General features: G+C 36.2%; 2 protein-coding genes across 4 annotated transcripts in view; one reads left to right on the forward strand and one right to left on the reverse strand.

Moving 5' to 3' along the window:
• Window positions 1–1,958: 1,958 nt before the first annotated feature.
• Dhc36C (Dynein heavy chain at 36C) overlaps window positions 1,959–17,427 on the reverse strand; it is a 57,291-nt gene continuing 41,822 nt past the window's right edge. For 2 of the 3 annotated variants that reach the window (XR_011031719.1, XR_011031720.1), the window contains 7 exons: window positions 12,943–13,646; window positions 12,695–12,873; window positions 9,246–10,622; window positions 8,075–8,324; window positions 3,341–3,492; window positions 2,515–3,222; window positions 1,959–2,427 (listed from right to left, as the gene is read on the reverse strand). Coding sequence is in view for 1 of the 3 variants with exons in the window: in XM_068284376.1 (XP_068140477.1) it covers window positions 2,716–3,222; window positions 3,341–3,492; window positions 8,075–8,324; window positions 9,246–10,622; window positions 12,695–12,873; window positions 12,943–13,646 (3,169 nt within the window). In the remaining 2 variants the exon portion in view is untranslated. Of the gene's footprint in view, window positions 3,223–3,340; window positions 3,493–8,074; window positions 8,325–9,245; window positions 10,623–12,694; window positions 12,874–12,942; window positions 13,647–17,427 lie in introns of all 3 variants that reach the window. The other variant, XM_068284376.1, reaches the window with a different exon arrangement.
• Window positions 3,560–8,080, forward strand: LOC137572630 (uncharacterized). Its single transcript, XM_068284377.1, has 4 exons — window positions 3,560–3,945; window positions 4,304–4,541; window positions 4,604–7,017; window positions 7,217–8,080. Exons 1-4 carry the CDS (start codon window positions 3,690–3,692, stop codon window positions 8,020–8,022), a joined length of 3,714 nt encoding a protein of 1,237 aa, XP_068140478.1. The 5' UTR covers window positions 3,560–3,689; the 3' UTR covers window positions 8,023–8,080.

A 17,427-nucleotide genomic window follows, 5' to 3' on the forward strand; every position in this document is an offset into this window, starting at 1 on the left:
TATAAACTTTCGATGAGTTTACAGGGTGGGTAGGCATAGAAAAACTTCATTTTTGCTGACAGAGCTTGGTCAGAAGCATTAAAAAAGCTACAACATTAAAATTACAATAAAAATACACTCTCGAGGAGTTTTTATTTCAACAGAAATGAATAGGATCACTGCCAGCCGCATGGTGAATGGCATTTCCAACAGCGGTCACAATCAGAATCCTTTCCGCAAGCAGCCACAGGACCCCCATTTGTGCCACTTCTAGTTGTATAACACCATTGACGAGGTAATACACCACACAGTGCCCAACATTGTCCATTGTGGCATTTGGCTTCGTCGGCACAACCCCAAGCGGGTCCTACAACCTTGGAGCCCACTTCAATCGCCGTCAGAGCTGTTCCCACTTTTGCAATTTTAGAACCATCTCCTGGATTTAATAAACTTAGTGCCAGAAAAGCGAAAAATACGTAGTACTTGATCATGATGAGCAGCCGTTTCGACAGACTCAAGACGACTGTTGTTGCTTGAGGAAAGATGTGCTCTCTTATACTCTCTGAAGAAAAAGTGATTACGATTGTTGATTAATCGGAGATTAATTCCAATTCTGTTCAGATCACAACAATTACATTTCCTGCAAAATAAAGTGATAATTGAAAATCTCCCATCTTAACAATAAAAAGTAAATGATTTAAAATTTCTATATTAAGTCTCTGACCTTATCTGTTTTTTCCGGGGGCTAATGATAATCAGAATTCGTTTTGAATATTGCTTTAGCTGTTTTACTGATAATCGAACACTTCCATCAATTAATTATACCCTTGCAAAAAGGGTACATTAATTTTGGTCAGAAGTGTGCAACGCATAGAACGAAGCATCTCCGACCATACAAAGTATATATATTCTTGATCAGCACGACGAGACGAGTTCAACTAGCCATGTCCGTCCGTCCATCCGTCCGTCTGGATCAACGCAAACTCCTCCTAGACCGTAAGAGCTACAGAGCTGAAATTTTGCATACGTTGTATATCTCGGATTCAGCCGGATCGGACCACTATATCATATAGCTCCCATACAAACCCCAAAGTCACGAACAGTGACTTTTCTCAATAACTTCGTTATTTTCTGTGCTATTATCGTGAAACTTAATATTAGAGAGTTTATTACGCCTACAAACTACTGTGCCAAATTTGATCAAGATCGGGTGACTATATCATATAGCTCCCATACAAACGGCCAAGTCACGAACAGTGACTTTCTCAATAACTTCGTTATTTTCTGAGCTATTGTCGTGAAACTTAATATTAGAGAGTTTACTACGCCTATAAGCGACTATGCCAAATTTGATCAAGATCAGGTGACTATATCATATAGCTACCATAGGAACGATTGGTCGAAAACAGTGACTTTTGTAAATAACTTCGTTACTTTTAACGCGATTGCTTTTAAATTAAACATTTCTTAATTTAATATATATGTTAATGACTGTGCCGAATTTGATAAAGATCGGGTGACTATGTCATATAGCTCCCATAGGAACGATCGGTGGAAAACAGTGACTTTGATCAATATCTTCGTTATTTCCTATGATTGTAGGCCTTTCTTTCGCAAGCATAAGCCTTTTTAGATAAAACTTTCTTCCACATTGATGGCTAATAGGTAAGGAAAGAGTTACCAAAAAGTTGCAAGGGTATACAAACTTTGACGGGGTCGAAGTTAGCCCCGGCCCTTTAATTCATATGGATGCATGTGTGCTCATATTTACGAATTTTGTCTTCATTTCGGTATGACAGAGAAAGATGATGACTATTAATAAAACTGTAAGGATCATTGTGATAACTAAATAAACTAAATTTATTGTGTCAATGAAATTGTGTTTTATTGCAGCATTTCATTTTTGTGACGTCTCCATAGACAATTTAATGTAAATTGAATTTGAAATATAAATATTCAAATACCACACGCAAAACAAGTTTTTCAAAAATCGAGTATTTATTTTATTAAGATTTTAAATTATCACTGCCAGCTACAGGGTGAATGACATTTCCAGCAAGAACCACAGTCGGAATTCTTTCCACACTTAGCCACCGGACCACCACTATTGCCACTCTTAGTGGTGTAACACCACTGTAGAGGTAATACACCACACTGTGCCCGACATTGTCCGTTGTGGCATTCGCCTTCGTCAGCACAACCCCAGGCGGGTCCCACAATTGTAGAGCCTTCTCCTAGATCCAGTAGGCTAAGCGTCAGGATGGCAATTAATACGAAGTACTTCATCATGTGGAGGAAAATGTGTAGTTATAGCTGAGTTTTGTTTCGATACGACTGTTGATGTCCGAGAATGAATCTCTGCACTTTTATACCCTCTCGGAAATGACCGATTGCGTAATCGGAGATTAATTTAACAAAATACATCAAAAAAGTTCAGGTCATAAATTGCTTGGAAAAAAAAGTGATAACAGAAAATTGGTTGTGCTTAAGTATCAAGCTCGGATAGAACAATGGAAAGTAAATGATTTTTATTACCAAATCGAGACTTCTTTCCATTTCCAAATACCTTGTTTAAATAACAACATATTCAAAATCAGTTTCGTATAATCTAAGCTATTTATTGATCTCCTTTGAGTGCGATCGTCAGAATGAACTTCCAAAACACTTTTAGATTTTAGACTCGTAAAAAATATACACTTTAAAAACTGGACATAAATGTCGAAGACTTTTCTCAGATTAGAAACTCAATTGACACAACAATGCTGTGCCACGTATAATCCAGTGGGATGTTGGAGTATTTGGATTGCATTTTAGTAGCATGGCGACAACGAAATTGGTACTATGTCCCGTGGTCGAGAGAACGCCACGTCTTTCAGCTGTTTTATACAACGGACATATATAATTGTGACGTTCGGGCATATCACTGCGTTTAATTGGCTTAAGCCATATCAAGGGCATGGTGTCGAATAGCTCCCTTGGACGAGATTCAGCCAAATACTTTGACTGACGATCCCAACGCGCACCTTCAAGGAAAATGCCATACACATAGACACCATCGGCAGGGGCCGAAATCCCTGCGGCCTGATTTTCCTCCACCGAGAGGACTTCATAATCGAATGCAAGTAGATCAATAGATATAACATATTTTCGTGCATAATTCTGTTGTGCGCCTGTTAGGAAAGCCTGAGTGAAGAAGAAACCCGAAAGCCAGAATGTCGATGGTGCTCCTTGTTCATACCAGCGCTAGAAAACGAAAAAGTAAACAATGAATTATCGATTTGTCCTAGATGCAAGCAATAGAAACATAACCATCCATCGGTTGCCTAGCACAATTTTCCAATTGTTGACGAATCAAACTCACCTGCAGAAATTCCAAACGACGCAGAAAATCCGTCACATAACTTCCAAGGGGCTTCAGACTTGGATACGATTTGCTAGCCCACATTTGTGGAATTTTCGCTATCAAAACGGACTTGTAAACAGCCTCTACAGCGGCAGACATCACAACCAGACCTATACAATTAAGTAGAAATTGGAGAATCAAGTAGGCCATAAATTAATTACAAAAGTTATCGAAAAATATTACGTCAATTAGTAAATTGAACTTCAAGCAATTAAATCAAATTATTATTTTAAACAATTAGAATTATTAAATGAGAAAACTGCCTTTCTTAATTAGTTTCGTTTAGTTTTAAGCACAGTATACTAAAATGCCTGCCCAGACGCGACGCCCCACCAAGGAGCGTGGCATACGTGTGGTCCATGAAGCACACGAGATGCGACAGAGTAGTAGTTCGGTGACAAACTTCAACAAAAATGGCCGATTCAAGGAGCAGCCTCCCAGACATACGAAACGTGTGACATTCAGTAAGCCAGCCCAGCCACCCATCAAGGACAGTGAAATGCAATGTGGTTTAACATCATGTCTAATTACTAGTTCTACCGCAGAACAACGACAATTCGGAGGTAAGTGAAAGGAGACTTGTTATTAGAAACCCCCCTTCTTAAAGATTAGTTGACTAATTATTTAGAATTGAGATGCTCTATTTATCTCTAACCTTTTCTTATGGATCTCCTAGTAAGGTCTTTCCTGATATGGATAAATGGAATATCAATCTTGATAAGATTATGCAAAGTGCGACATTAGTTCAAACGTTGGCAAAAAGGGGAGATAACGCCAACTGTATTATGCCTTTGGGCCTGTCTATAATTTCTTATTCTACTTTATTGTTTGGCGCAATGTTTGCCATTATATTACAACTAATCCAGTTTTGTTTCATGTGATTTGCATTTTTTAAAATTAATTTTCTATATTCGTTTTCAGGAGCCAACAATCCCAATGAACGCAAAGTGTCGAATCTAGCACGCACCGACAGTGAATGCCGGTACAACGCACCAGGAATTGATTTTCTAACATTCCACGATACTTCAGTAACAACACATGAGATTAAGATGAATCCCTCTGCGCCAGTAATAAAAAATATGAAAACAAAATGTGATTACTTTCCCAAATTTGTTGATCCGCGACCGTTTAAGGATCAGACCACTCAAACCCTTTACAGGCAAGTAGAAAGTCATTTAGAACTTTACAAAATTTATTGATGTTCTCATTTTTTGTATACAGAGAATCTTCGGCTCAGACAGTGGCCTATTTACCCGATGTTATGGATAAAGAGGTGGTAGATGGCCTAGAGCTGTTCAATCTTTCTGGCCTATTGCCTGGAGATAAGCCACCCGGATTATATGAGGTGGAAGTTCTGGAACGTGCCCGCAAACGTTGGGCTTTCAATGAGGCTCTAAAAATCAATTTCAGTCGAAAAATGCAAGATGCACGAGAAGAGGCCAAGAATAGTAAATACCGGAGCATTTTTGAGGCCTTTGAATGGCAACACTGGATCGAGCGTGAAGAATACATACAAGAATGTCAAATGATGCGTTTAGAGATTGTGATACGAATGTTCGACAAGCGGGAAAAGGAAATGCATGAAGCCTCAAAGACGCGCATCGAAATGGCTTGCGAACGCATTGAGAAAAAACGTCGCATTGGTTTACAGAAGAACGAAATCGAATACCAACGTGGCATGCGGCGTCTTGAGGCCAAGTTAACAAAGACTTCACGCAAATGGCATAAACAAAATCCTACTTATGCTCTGGGCTCACCATGTTCGGAGTTCTATGGTCCCCTTATACGTCACGGTGTGGATCCAGCACGTCGACATTTCGTGGGAATAGGACAAAAGACTTTCGATATGCGCATCGATGAGCTAGAGAATCGTGTGGATATGACGAAATTACAATGTCCATTTACCAAGCTCAGGGAATGGTCCAAGCCCAAGGAATATGTGAAGGAGTACGAGCAAAACTTCTGCTCTGATAATAACCTACAGAAACTATACGAATCACTGAAGGGCCTACGAACGCAGGCAACTAAATCAAAAACGATACCAAAATGCCTCAAACATAGGCCCCAACCTGTGGAAAAGAGAAGCTCAATCATGCGTTTGACCTATGAATATGAGAACCAATTAATAGAAAAGCCTGTCCACCAGCAGTCTCAAACCGAAATTCGTGAAAATGCTGTCGATAAAAAATGCGACTACTTGCAACATATGCGTGACCAAAAACGTTTCATTGATCCAGAAATGGCAAGTAAATTGCTGGCGGAGCGTCGTCAGGAAGCTTTGGAGAATGTTTTAAATCAATATGAAGGTAGTTTTATCGGTTGGATAATGCAGTTCTTATCAGAGGAAATGGATCGTTTGAAGGAACAGCGCAAATTGCACTTCTTTTCGATATTGGCACAAAAAGAACGTTGGCGTCGTGAGGCCGCTGAAGCGGGTCTACGCCAGAAAGAAAACGATATGCGTATGCTTTATGAGGAGATCTACCAACAAACGAACCAAGTTCATAGCGATGTCACCAAAGAATATGTCAATAATATATTATCAACCGATATGTCACACATAGCCAATTGTGAGGCAGATGAAACGGTAACGACAATGGCCAAACAAATTGATCACGATATCAAGAGATGGTTGGAAAGTTTCAAACTGATACAAACTCCTCTCAACTATGTTTCTTTAAGGGAAATGCTACGCGATATGGTTGCACCCGATGTGAATGCCCTGGTGGAGCATCATGAGAAGTCTCTAATGGCCAAATATATTATTGAAGATGTGCTTATGGCAAGAGTGTGGCTGGAATTAGAACCCTATGATATAGTCACTACTCTGGTCAGTGACCTTATTGATCGTTTAATTGACAACGATCTTTATATGTTCTCTAGCGATAGTGAGCCAGAGGATGGGAAACCAGCACCTACATCTTGGCTAGAGTCTAGGGCCATTATAAGAAAACTAATACGACAAGCTGTGTCCGGTCAACGATGGAAAGATGAGACAGAACGGATTTGTCATGAGATCTACAATGATCTTTTTAGTGACATCTTTCTCGACATTCTATTTAAAATCCATAATCCACCAGTTGTACCGCCATCGGATTTAATGATGGTTCATTCCATTTACTCGCAATCATTGTTTAGAGACACTGATAACTTGCGAGTAATGCAAACAGAACACAAACAAATATCCGAAATGGAAGGATCTTCTTTAACCGACACTGAAGTCATACGTGTGCAAATGTTAAATTTGCTCAAGAAATTGAAAAAGGATAAAATCACAAGAAATTTGGAAACACTTGATCATTATCATGGTGACGATCAACATGATGAAGCCACCGATTATCTCATACATACCGAAACATACAAGGCAGCTGATTTATATAGAACGGTAGATAACGACGAAATGTTTAGTATACTTAGTACTCTGGATATTGGCAAAGAGCCAAATCTAACAAGTTTGAAGCACGCGCACGTAGAAAAAGCCGAATCAAGTTCGTTATCGGACATTCCCATCAATTTTGGTCCAAAAGTACAAAAAACTCCCAAAGAACCAACTGTCGAGGCCAGTGACGATTTAATAACGAGTATTTTGAAAAATATTATTCATAGCTCTGATGAACAGGAGATCGATGAAGAAGGTAAGTTAAAAAATCACTGACTTTACAGTCATTCATTACTTGAATAGTTAATAAATAATTTTTGTTATTCGTATTTGATGCTCAACAGATGACACAAAATAATTGGTAGAGTAATAATTTTTATCCCACAATTTTTTAAATATTTATTAAATCAAAAAAAAAAATTTTTTTTTTATTTTGTTTATTTCGTTCTTATCAGATGTTCCCCAGAAGAACAAAGATGAGACAACAACATCAACATCGGAGACAAATGACCTGGAAGATGATAACTTAATGGCACAGCATCAACTCAAAGATTTCAAGGTTAAGCATCTTAGTGATCTTGGTACATCGATAGAAGCACAGCTTACATCGAGGCTTAGTCCACGACCAACACATCAAGTTTCATCCCACACACTGGGCTTCAAAGATGATTTAAGGTCAGATTCAATAATGACCATAAATTCAGTTGCTGAATTGCATAAAAAGGCAATAGAGGAATTTGTTAAAGAGTCGGTATTGGATGAATCATTTAGAGATTCCCATATTAAATCAGATTTCAATTTAAGACAGTCTGATAAAAATAAGTCAGTCCAACCAAAATCAAGTAAACAAAAAACGGGTAAAAGAAATGCAAGTAAAGACAACATTGAATTGACTTCACCTTCTGGAAGGGTCAAACATCCCTCTAAAGAGTCAAGTCAAGTTATAAATAAAGGTCGCATATCTGGTTCACTCAATACGTCAAATTCGGGACGTTCGACACTTTTAACCAATCAATCTGACAAATCGCATTTTAGTCTGCTTGAACCGGCCACAGATGTACCAGCAAATCCTTTATCTCAGCCTAGTTTAGCGTATTTTTCCGCCAAACTAAGTGGAACTAAGAGTCAAAAAACCAGTGAATATAATGCTGTGGTATTACAAACACCAGTCGAAGAGGAAGATGAAATCTCGCGCAAAGATCATGTCAAAGATCACAGCAAAACACCCAAGAAAATTTCAAATGAATCTCAACGAGAATAGTTTAAAATGTATATGAATTGCTAAGTTCAGTAAAAATTAAATGTTAACTTACCCTTAATGCCTTTCTTTAATGTGATCAGACTATTTTTAATTGTCGATAGCAAGACATTGAAACGAACCATTTCCTGCACCAAAACAGTATTCATACTCTGATGATAGATCGTTGGATACTTCAATAATACAGCATCACGATCAAATAATTTGGGTAATTTATCCAATATATCTGTGGCGACATTTGTCACAACCTCTTCTGGTGTCAGAACCTTTGAGCCTTCGCTATCATCGTGCGAGGCACTTGTATCCTTCAGAGGTATCCGATATTTTTTAAGAAATGGTGGACATGTGGGATAGGTAGGTAGATTAAGGTTTTCGGGAAAACGTTGACTAATCACTTGAGTGTAGATTTTTTGACCTTTTTCCAATTTCTATATGTGTATGTGTGTGCGTGTGTGTGTGAATGTTAGCAGCAAGCAGCATGTCAGCAAATAGATTTCAAATTTCAAATTAAATCATTCTGAAAAGGCAAACTTATAACACCCAACTTACGCGTCTTTCATATATATCCTGCATTTAATTGAACGCATTAAATAGAAAGTTTTAGTTTAAGTAACTGTTTTTAATATTATGCTCTGAAATTGTATCTTACCCATCGATCCTTTTTATTTTTTTGTTGCAAACGAATGCGAGGGAAAAGAGTGTAAAAAATTTAGTAAAGAAAGGTTTTTATAAACTTAAAGAGCTAAACTTACTCATAAGACATTTAGACTAGAAAAAAAAATTGGTAACATAAAGAATCATACTTTTCTTTTGGTAAAAGTATTCTTCAAAACTTTCTAATGAATTTTTTAAGAACCACACAGTGGTAAGTTGTACGGACAATAGGTTTTGTTCTCTAAGATCTTTCTTCTTACTTGTTGTTCTTACTTTAATTATTTGACTGTACATTAAAACTTTTAGCACTAGAATATGATTTTCCTTTTCTGTGATTATAAGTAACTAATGTAGATTAGAAAAAATTCTTTGATTAACAATTAAAGTCTACTTTTAAGTTTGACTTTATCTTAGAAGACACAAATCAAATATCCAAAAATATGTAAATACATAAAAATGCTAACCAAAATAATAGAGCTTCAGCTCTAAGGATGTATAAACAATTGAAAATAGTTATAAATTCCAAACTAGATACTTACATAATTTTTACATCGTACATTATTTCAACTCACCTGTGTCAACAGTGTGTGGGATAGCAACATATCGGTTTCCTTTTGATCCTTCATAATATCGGCATTGGCATGAAAACCAAATATAGCTGGCGCTGATATTTGCGGTAACTCACGTGTATAATTAAGATAGAATTCAACCTCCTTAAACACTGGGACATAATAAATTTCGGATTCATCCAAAAAGTATGGTTTTTCTATATCGATAATCTCGGGACAATAATACTGATCGAGAATAGTTTTTAGAGAACGACGATCCCAGTCATCGGTAACGCGACCACCATAATTACATTCACCGGTTAGATAACGTAGGGCATCATAGTTGACAGATTCATATTGATTCAGGAACATTCGCAATTGCATTAGGGAAATACGTAAGTCGGTTTCGTTAAACTCATAGGGAATATTCCAACCGATTGGACCGAAATAACGACGTTCTTGTATCACAGCATGGAAAAAGCACAAGGAATAGATCAATTGCTTAAACACACGAGGCTGTGTACAGGACTCATACCACTCGGGATCGCTGATCGGATCACTTAACATTGAACGTAAAATATTCGAACGCAATCCCTTTGGAGGTTCATTGGTCATTTTAATACCATTTTGTAGAACCACCACAGGGAAATGTTCTGCGGGATATGAAGTCAGCCATAGACGAAAATCTGGATGGGTTGAATCGGGTAATAGATTCTCACATATCTTCTCCAATGATGGCATAAAACTTGCGGCCAAATGGCAATTTTGTAATACGACCCAATTACCCAATTTAACACCCTCATCGATCATTTTCATGGCAATTGGCCCCTGACCCTGACCCAATGACAATGAGAATAAACGATTTGTGCCGAAGCCCTGATCTTCGGCAAATTTCAAGAGAGTTGCCGTTGGATCTGAACCCGGTGTCAATATAAATATCAAAGGGACACAACAGTGCGAATCAGCGAACGAAGCCATCAAATCGAATTGTGGTGGGTCAACAAAGTTTGGTCCCAATTCACCGGACACAAAATTAAGTACAGCCGGCACCAGTTTATCCGGTCTAAAGCAACGTAAAAGCAACAGTTTCTGAAATACGGACAAACGTTTCGACCATTCCTTGGGTATACTCTGATTATCCTGCGGTGTTTTCGAATCAAAATACATTTTCCAACTGGCCGCACTCGCACTCATATCCTCTCGGAGTCCTTTGAAATTTGCCAAATTGGTTAGACGACACACTTCATCCCAATTCTGTATACCCAGCCATGTAGTTGGATTCTTATGCGGATTCTCGAGGCCAATGCCCCCGGTTAGTAGAAACATCCATTCGGCATTGTCAATCAAGTTGTCGTGCTTCATCAGGTTGATGTTCAATATTAGAGAGAACAAGAGTTTATCCTGTATATAAAGTAAAGGGCAAGACCATTTGATTAAAACAAGTTTGATGGATACAGAGGGGGATGTTGATAACATACATATATTGAAAGAGGGGGGTGATGTCTGAGGGCCAGGGTCGCAGGGCTCACTCACGCATTAAATGGGTTACAACACACAGAGATACAGAGAAAAAGCAAAGGAGAAAAAAAGGTTGAAAATCAAAGCAATTCAAGCGATGGATGTTTCAGTAATTCGCCTCGTTCGCTGGTTCGTTTGGGTTGATGTTTTTTTTTTTTCTCCTTCTTTCTCATTTTTGTTCACCAGAAGAAAATTAAAAGCCAAGCCAAGGATCAAAGGGTCCTCCAGCATACAGCTTATGGGGGTAAAGGGCATGGCATAATTGACTGAAAAACATCATAAAGCTATATATACCAAGGACTTGTTAGAGGATTTTCTCTCTATACATCTCTCTCTCTCTTTCTACCTATTACATTTTTCACTCTGAGTTTCATCCTTTTGATTGCAGGATAAAAAATATACGGAAAAAAAAAACGAAAACCTAATAATATTATTCGTAAAACGAGCACACAAAGAGGGGCACAGTGGTTGTTAGATAAAGTTAAAATATGAGTTTTGCCAAAACGTAGAGTGAGCTATCATAATAAATATGACTCCAACCATCCCCCAAGCAGCCCACATAAATTGGCAACAGCAACTCAAAATTCTAACACACTTGAATTGTTTAACAAATTCAATTCCAGCAGGGCATCAACCACAGTAATCTCAATTGAAGTGACAGTCAAAGGTAACGCAACTAACTAGCCAAGGTACTTACCTAGAGACCAAGAGCCATAAAGAACGAGTAAAACGCTTAGAAATTATTTAAGCCCAGTGATGCGGACAGTCTGATAATGGCCCACACAGGCGTACACCATGAAAAAAGCATGGAAAGGGTAAAAATAACTTTGAACCCACTAAGTATAACTCAGTTCTTTTTCTCTAATATTCACAGTTTTTTCTTAATCGAAGTTTATTAAAGAGTAGCAAAGAGATGAAGAACTAAACACTATTAAAAACTCATGTCGATCAAAATTCAATGTAGATATGATCACTGATATCAAGAAATTTAACTTTGAATTTTACTTTTAATATCATTCCTAGACTATCAATATTTGGAAAGGAAAGGATAAAACAGTGTGGAAAGGGAAAACAACAATAATGATCGGCTTAACTGATAATTGAGTGTTGAAATTATAATTATATTACAATTCTCAGACTGAACTTCGGTAATTTGTTGATTACTTTTGAAATCCGTGAGTACAAATTCCCAAAATCTGACAAATTCTAAATTCCTACTAGTAAGGATAGTAAAATTCGTGAATTAACTTGCTTTCTGATCAGAAGTATCTTGATCTGATCCGATTAACAGAAACTGAATGAAATTTGTATAGACCCAAAAGTATTTGTTTCACTAATTTAGCCAGAGTCGGATCTAGGGCTACGAAATACTACAATTCTACCTCACAAAGTAAACAATCTGGAGGAAAAGTATGGATTCTTTTTTAATAATATATAACTTGTTTTATCTTTTGTAACTTAAAATGTCTCTATGTATAAGTTTGCTTCCAAAATTTCAAATATTCAAATTTTTTTTCTCTCTTTTTTTTTGATATTTTGCAATCAAAACCTTATTAAAAGATAGATAAAAATTGTTTAAAAAGGACCCGTAAATACAGTTTTTTTTAAAGTCCGTATCTGTCTTTATTTGTTTCACACAATTCTCTACTTACGGGTTTTTCACCTTTGATGATTAATTATAAATTTAATTAATTTTTTAAATAGAGGAAGATATAACTAAACTTGTCCAACCAGTTATTATATTCTGAGAGTTTTTTTCTTTTGGAAAAACGATTTATCCCTTTGCTTCGAACACCCCTGACAATCACAATTTAAGCGACGTTGAGACGACCTCAAAGCGAATGAAATGTCATATGATGAGATTATGAGCAATTATGAGCTCTCAAACTTATTACCCCCAAATCCCTAACTTAACGATAATTGAGGTCCTGCCCGTAAATTGATTGGGTACTCACACGCTCGAAGAGACTGCGACAGATGTTGACATAGAGGCTGTAGGTGAAATGTGTACGTAAAATGCTTAAACGAGCCGCAATATCATCAACTTTCTCCGTGTTATCAATGGAAGCCATATATAAATTGACAAACCAAACCAAACTGTACTGATACATGGGATCAATGTTGGCCAATTCCACTATAAATGCAAAAGAGAATGAATTAATGTCAATATGATTATAATACATTTCAATCACTTGTCTCTCACCAATGGTAAAGAATAAAATGGTTGAGTGCTCCGCAATTGGCACATAGCTCAAACGTGCTATATCAATTTGCTTTTCAGTGGCCTCGGTAATAACCTGTTTCTCACTGATATCATTGGCCAATGCTTTGGCTGAACTCAGAATTTGTACAGCAGTTTCATCCTCCAATATGTTTTCAGCCGATGAAAGAACTTCCAATATTTGATCTTCGGTCTCCTTTAACATGCGTTTATTTTCAGCTCCCTGAACAATTAAATTATTCTTCTCAGCCTCCAAATCGGGTCGTTCACGAGCCACTGTAATGCCCAGCAATTGATCCTGCAGACCCTGAGTGGTGATCATAAAGTTCAATAGTGTCACTTTGACAGCAACTTCCGGTAGATAGTGAGGATTGCGCAATTTGGTGGTCATATAAAAACGGAAACTGTGATTATATTCAATAACCGAATCGCCCAATTTAATGCATAAAGTTCCACCCTGTTTAAACAATTGCTTCAGCAATATGGATTCCAATATGGGATCCAATTCTTCGCCAATATTCTCCAATAGAACAGGCAAACCAAATTGTATGGCATTCTCTAGAACTCGGGTATAATCGGCCTGATTCAATCGTATTACACATAGTTTATTATTTTTCTCATAGTTTTTAATCCATTTATTCGCCTGACCCTGTGGATCTATCATTAGAGGCCAACGACGAGCATTTCTATAAAGAATAAGAAGAGCAGAATTAAAACTATATTGATCTAGATTAAAGGTTTAGCGAAAACTCGCAAAATTCCATCTCAATGAACATTTTGTCATGAATATTTATTCCCACCTCCACCAAAAATAAAACAAAGAAAACAAAATATAGAGAAACCATATCCCAACAAAACTCCATTCATTCAACAGATTTGCAACAGATTCATATATTGCGTTCCCATGACTTCCTTTTCTAGACTCTCTCTCATAAGAGGATACATGTACTTTGTTATTTGAGTTAACTGAGAAAAAGTCCAGAAGCATAAAATAGTTATACAATTTATGTAGAAAAATTTTACCATTAGCTTAAGTAATGTAATTTATTAATTTTACTCATATTGTTAATGTCAAACAATAAGATGGAAACATTTCCCAATATCAAGATTTTGAAACAAATGCTTGTTTGGATTTGAAGCCAAATTATTTTAAGTAAAAATTAACTAATGAACATTTATTTTGATATCAGCAAAGGGTCCAACATTTAGTTCTTAAAATACACTTCCAGACAGTGGCTTATATAGATGAAGATTTTAGGGATTGAAATCTGACCTTGGACTTTAAAATTTCGAATATCGCCTTTTGAGGAAAGAATTCGCCTCATTTACCGTCTCTGTCTATGATTCTACTTATTTTGGGACTATAAACTGATAAAATAGTTATAAACCTTTTAAAGGGTATGCTTAACGTGACATAGTGTCTACCGAAATATCTACATCCTTGTGGACTTTTAGTTATTTGCTAGCGAAACAGTTAGACAAAAATTCTATCTTCCCGCGCTCTCTATGACTGCATAGTGCTTTGAACTTTCGCCAACAACTGCATATTTTTCCTCCCATTTTTCATGGAATTTTGCTCGTTTTATTGTATGTATATCTCGTTTTGGTTTTCCATTTTTGCTAGTTTCGTTTTTGAATGTTAGCAACGGCAGGAATTGCTCTTTTGTTTTTCCATCAAATATTTTTCATTCATCAAGTTTTCAATTTACAAAAAAACCAAAAACAAAAAAGGAAGGAGGAGAAAAATGCTCATTCATTCGCACGAGCAATTTGTATTCGGTGTGAATTTGTCATGTGTGTTGGAAAGTCTCTTTTACAGTTGCCTCTTTGTTGGTATTATTTGGTATTTTTATATTGTGTATTTATGTACACTTTTCAAAAGGGTATATAACCTTATACTAAGCACTTTATTAATTACTTAAACCTGTATTTCGCATTTTGTTTCGCATGAGATTAGAAAAGTTTGTTTTTTGATAAAAAAAAAACATATTGAATATGGCCCAAAAGACAGTTTTTATTTGGCTGTCTAAGAGTAACACGAGTAGAGTATAAAAACTTCGTCACCATAAAACTTTAACCGCAACTCTGTGTTTCTTTTTTTTTTTTTTGCCGGAGACTTTGTGAGTTATTGCAGCAAACGAGCAAACAACCACAGTCATATATGTTCAAACATGATTCTGTCGCTATATAATATAAAGAACTATATACACACACACATATACATACATACATCATATAGAAGTATATATATCAGGATACATAATGTGCTCTGCACCAGGAGAGCAAATACCATTTCTATAGCATTATTCACGCTTATGAATTATTGACGTAAATATTGAATGTGTATTTATGCGGCATTTTCGTTTTTAATATTCACCCAACCTTTGAAGAAAAAAAATATAAATAAATGTTCAATTCATTTTGGGTATGAGATTTTGTGCATTAAGTATGGTACATTGTTGATTGGGTGTGAGTTTGGCATTCATTCAAAATTGTTTGCATAAATAAATACACTTATCCGTTTTGTAGCCTCATATACTATGTGTGCACAAAACTCGAATCTAGTTTGCTTTCGTGTCATCTTGTTGCTGATGTTACTTTGTTTGATTTCATTCGATAAACTTTTTGTCACAAATTTCTTTGTCAACAAATGAGGCAAAAATAAATTTGCAAAACTAATTTAAGGTTATGCAAATTTGAATATAAGTTTTTTTTTTTTTTTTTTTAATTTTTTTCCCCCGGGCGGATTTTATTTTTGTGTTTAGTTTGAAAAGATAAAAAAAAAACATGTTTGACCTTTCGCTGTGAAAATTTGGTTAAAAAAAAAAAACATTTTTACTACTTTTTATGTTATACTCGTTAAGAATTAAATTGTATATATCAAGTCAAAAGTAACAACTTTGTTGAAATCTTTAAATATATGGAAATTAGTAAATAAGTAAAAGTTATATGAAGCCACAAAAAAATTATTGAAATTTTTTAATTTCAAGGAATAACCGCTTACATAAAACGACATTTTATATCCATAATACATCGAAGTGTTAAGGACCACGACTTAAATGAATAAAATAAATAACAAATGGTTAGGAAACACTCAAACACTCCATGTTGACTAAAATTTTGATACCACACTTTAAATTTTCCTTTTTCCTTTCGTTTCATAAAAAATTTTAATCAGATTCGTTGGTTTAAGGTTTCTAGAAATTCAACTGCATCAAATGAGCTTAAACAGTCTTTGATAATCTGAACATGATACTTTTGAGTACTCAAATGGTATCTCCTGCCCGTTTTATAGGAATTGGTGAAGCCCTTTGTTGAAACATACATCGATAGAAGTTTATAGGTTATACATAACCCATAGAAATCTAGTAAGTTAAGTTTAACATATAGTAAATTCATTCAAATCTTGGCATAAAAGCAAGACACACAAAATTGGATTAAAATATTTCGTCACTACGGCTCAATTGTCTCACACTCTTGCAATACTATAAACGACAAAGGAACAGAGCTCTAATTAAGCACGTACTCGAAAATTTCCGCCAATTATCATGATTAGAGTTAGCTAATTACCGATTTTTTTTTGGAAGCAACTCGATTTTGTATTCTAAACGTAAAACAATTGTGCTGCTTGGATTCATAAAAATGTTATATTAAATAGGTAACTTTCTCTACATCAAGAAAATCAATATAGATTTCCTGCATTTTAATGCATGAATGCATAGGGGTTTAAACATTTGCTTTAGTGAGAGCCAAATTTGTCTCAAAAGAAAAATTACCATAAGCAAATTGTTTTATTTTTCCTCAACGAAATGAAAAAAACAACAACATTATTTAATCAAAGGTATGCGCGCCCAACATACATATAAGACCCTTAAGTCCTATATCTACTAAAATGTATCTCAACCCCTAAACCGCGCACCTGTTACCCCTCGAGCTAGGCACACATAGCCCAAATAATTCACGATGCAGAATAGAGAAACGGCTCGAGGTCGCTCGTCACCAGATGCGCCATGTGTCAACCCAAAATATTAGGCAAATGAATGTTAATAGTAAACGACGGTAACAAATACACTGACATGTGTGTGTGTGTGTGTGTGGGTTTGTTTGCCAAATACAAATACGAATTCATCCATGGACCCCTCTTTTACATGTGTGCAGCAAGTATCTCTCTGTGATGCTAGAGAAGGAATCCCCTAACGGTTGTCCATTCATTTTCCCTTCAATGCCTATAAAAATTAAACGTAATCCGCCCTGGGTGAACATTAATCAATTGCTTAGAGAGACCCGCATACAATTTACCATCCACTCCATACTCTCAGGTATTTTTTGGGTCTGCTCCACCGAATTATTTTGAAGACTTTCGTGGAAAACAACAGCAGTAGTGTGGAATTTCCTTTATTAAATCGAAGGACCAGCCCTCACTCCTCTTCACACTCTCAGTGAAATTCAGCAGATGCGTAATACACG

The sequence above is a fragment of the Drosophila tropicalis genome, unplaced genomic scaffold (genome assembly GCF_018151085.1).
Source record: "Drosophila tropicalis isolate 14030-0801.00 unplaced genomic scaffold, ASM1815108v1 contig_393, whole genome shotgun sequence".
NCBI classification, from domain to species: domain Eukaryota; kingdom Metazoa; phylum Arthropoda; class Insecta; order Diptera; family Drosophilidae; genus Drosophila; species Drosophila tropicalis.